Source organism: Lotus japonicus, chromosome 6, assembly GCF_012489685.1.
Source record: "Lotus japonicus ecotype B-129 chromosome 6, LjGifu_v1.2".
Lineage (NCBI taxonomy): Eukaryota > Viridiplantae > Streptophyta > Magnoliopsida > Fabales > Fabaceae > Lotus > Lotus japonicus.
In genome coordinates this window covers 56,750,344-56,753,851 of record NC_080046.1, presented here as the reverse complement: position 1 = coordinate 56,753,851, position 3,508 = coordinate 56,750,344, and the positions used below count along the sequence as shown (strand labels likewise).

The following is a 3,508-nucleotide window of genomic DNA, read 5'->3' as shown; positions in this document are numbered from 1 at the left end:
GAGAGAGAGAGAGATTGCTGAATCTTTTCTAGAAGTGCGTCTACATTATGAATTCGTCGACTCTGGTACTCTGAATTTCCTATTCTTTATGTGTTTGCACATATACAGTGGACTAGGAATGTGAACCAGAATGCTGCTACATTTGCATTCAGCACACCCTGAACATAATTTTTGAATACATAGATGTCGCCATCTTTGAATATTTCCAACTTAGTCTTTGACAAATTCTTCATACTAAATTAAAATCAAGCCAGGTACTTAACTTTTCCATCAATAAGCCGTCATCGAAAAATTATTAATGATCCCACCAGCAAATAAACTCAGGAATATTTAGAAAGAGATTAATTTATATACACCGACGGTGTAAATAAGTTTTACACCATCATTCAATCACATCCTTCCATTTTATTAGCTTACAATTAATTTTAAATTTAATAATATCTAAAATAGAAAATGGAAGATTGTGATTGAATGATGGTGTAAAATTTTTTACACCGTCGGTGCATAGAAATTAATCTCATTTAGAAAACAAAATAAGTGTATGCTTAGGTAAATTCTGTGGTACCCTAAATTTTTTTGGGGTATGATACCCGTATTGAGTAATTTAATATATTATTATCATGTTATTCAAGATAAATACTAAATCTTTATATTTTACTTTACTTATCAAATAACTTTAAATTCATATTTTAATGAAAAATGAATGAGTGGTGGAAACAAATGATGGTGATGAAGATGCACGTAAAATGACCATAGTTGATGGATGAATAAAGCTCAGAAAACATAACTCACAAATCTCACATCCCTAAGAATGCAATGATGCATTAATACGATAGAATAAAAACAAACTTTGAATCAGTATATTGAGTCTTTATTATTGAACGAACTCATTTTGGGTACCACGACTTAAGTTGGCTTAAGGTACCATTGCAAGCACCTTATATTATATTGTGTACTTACAAATTAAAATATGTGCATTGTTCCGGTACTTATTAAAAAATAAGAGGGTACTATACCCTTTAGTTTATTTTTTGCCATACAAATAACTAAAGTGTAAATTTTAAAAAAATATTATGGAAAAGATATGAATAAAAAAAGGTAAGAAATCTTTCACTTTTAAAGCGGTACCAAAAAAATTACCTTAAATATATAGTTAATTGGTCTAGTTATTTTAACATTAATCTTTTAACATGATAAAGTAAGTCTTCTGTAGGATTGAATGAACTCTTATACTGATTCTTTAAAATGAATAATCACTATTAACAGGAGTCCGACTCTTCTAAAGTGAGAAAATCACTATAAATAGTAAAGTAAGTAATCATAATCATTAATTCAATTGTTTTAATGTCTTTTTAATTAAAGTAGGTAAATACTATTAATAACTGCGACCACTTATCTTGGACTCTAAAATGACTCACTTTAAAGCAATCAAATCCCACTATTAATAATTTTAATGACTTATTTACCTAGTAGAGTAACTCTCATATTTTGAACTAGTGAAATCCCTTGTTTGGGGGTAAGGGGGAAAAAAGGTAATTTTTGTGAAAAATGGCTCTTTCAAGAATTCAACATCCGGTTCAAATAGACAAATCCCACATATACTAGTTCAAAATTTTAATTACATTTATTAATATTAAATATCAAACATTTATAATAGATAATTTATTAATCACTAACCACCCTAGGCACATCCACAAGTCCTTCGAAAATTCTTGAATAATTTTATGGATAGTTTTATACAGATCATCTTAAAAACCGTCTAATCTATCAACTATATATTCACAATTAACATTTAGTGCATGTTATTTGCAATATGTTTCTTATTTACTAAAACAAATCTTAGAAAAAAAAACATTTTTAACTCATCAATCATGTTTTTCTAAGTCCAAAATAGACCAAACCTAATATCATAGTATATGAAAAAAAAAAAAAATGGCAATGACTGCTCCATAATATTTATCATCCACTACCAATAAGATAAACACAATAATAAATCATTATTTATCCTCCAAAACTTATCCATTCCCCTGGGAGAGAAAAGAGGTCCAATCCAGTGCCTATAAATAGCAGGCTCCGTTGTGCTCACAAACCACACAAGCCAATTAAGCTCTCATTTCATTCTTACACTACTTGTTTCATTCTCCTCTTGTGTCTTACTAGCTCATCATCATCAATTCATCATGGCTGTTCTTACTTTCACTGACGAGACTACCTCTACCGTAGCTCCTGCTAAGCTTTTCAAAGCTCTGGTTCTAGATGTTGATACCATCGTCCCAAAGGTTATTCCTGTTTTCAAGAGTGTTGAATTTGTTGAAGGAGATAGTACTGCTGTCGGAGCCGTAAAAAAAATCACTATCAATGAAGGTAATTAAGCACATAAATATGTTACTTGATTGGATATACACATACTCTATAATTAATATATGTATGTATCATAGTTAATTATATGTTGAATTTAATAAAATTTATCTACAACCTATAAATAATAGTTAATACTCCATTAATACTGATGATCTCAAACAATGAATCATGTGCAGGTGGAGAAGACAAGTATGTGTTGCACAAAATTGATGCAATTGATGAGGCCAATTTTGGATACAACTACAGCATCATTGGAGGTGTTGGGTTGCCGGACTCCGTGGAGAAGATTTTATTTGAGACCAAATTGATTGCAGGGCCTGATGGAGGTTCCATTGCAAAGCTCACCGTCCACTTCCACCTCAAAGGTGATGCTAAACCCACTGAAGCAGAGCTTAAGGAAGGCAAGGAAAAGGGTGATGGTCTTTTCAAGGCAGTTGAGGGTTACGTCTTGGCCAATCCCAATTACTAATCAACCATATTTCTAAGTGGTGTGATCCATCCATTGCATATTGTGTGGTGTGCTCAATTTGGCTGCAATTGTGATTCTCCTTTTTTCTTTTTATTTTGCTTATACTGGGGGGTTGTGAGATGTAATCTCGTGAGTGTTGTACTTGTCTTCATCAATAAATTAATAAAATGATACCATAAGAATTACAAGAAAAACTCCATACCATCATAATATTAAGTATATGAGCAACTATTCATTGGAAAATCTCATATCCTCTAACAGTGGAAGGAAGATTAATTAAATCAATTAATTATTTCGCCGTTAATTAATTGCTTAGCTCGCTGTAATTTGAAAAACTCTATTTGAGTTTAACTTATAACATAGATGTTTAGGTCCATTCAAAAACAAAAATAACATAGCAGATGTTTAGGTAAGTGTTTTAATAACTTTATATATAATCTACTTATGAGTTGATACTTTCAGCATGTTTTCATATCCTTCTCAGATTAGTTAATAGATAAAGCTGATACTTACCTATAAATTACTTGAGCTTGTACTTAAACAAGTTTCTAATGAGAAAGGTGTTTTTACATGAGAAAATAAGAACATTGGTTGGCACTCACCTATATATATTGGCTTTAAATAAGTGATAAATGCTAATTAAATTACACAAACACACCTTAAATCCATAAAGCATGG

General features: G+C 30.8%; 1 protein-coding gene across 1 annotated transcript; it reads left to right on the top strand.

Moving 5' to 3' along the window:
• The first annotated feature begins 2,066 nt into the window (after positions 1-2,066).
• Positions 2,067-3,024, top strand: LOC130725972 (class-10 pathogenesis-related protein 1-like). The gene is made up of 2 exons (XM_057577167.1): positions 2,067-2,364; positions 2,538-3,024. The coding sequence occupies exons 1-2, from the start codon at positions 2,181-2,183 to the stop codon at positions 2,828-2,830; spliced, it is 477 nt and encodes a 158-aa protein (XP_057433150.1). The 5' UTR covers positions 2,067-2,180; the 3' UTR covers positions 2,831-3,024.
• The last annotated feature ends 484 nt before the right edge of the window (positions 3,025-3,508 follow it).

Bases quoted from the DNA above. Each gene is read 5' to 3' on its own strand.
- LOC130725972 (XM_057577167.1), top strand. From the start codon at position 2,181: ATGGCTGTTCTTACTTTCACTGACGAGACTACCTCTACCGTAGCTCCT. The intron at 2,365-2,537 runs GTAATTAAGCAC...AATCATGTGCAG, and splicing joins AAAAATCACTATCAATGAAG to GTGGAGAAGACAAGTATGTG.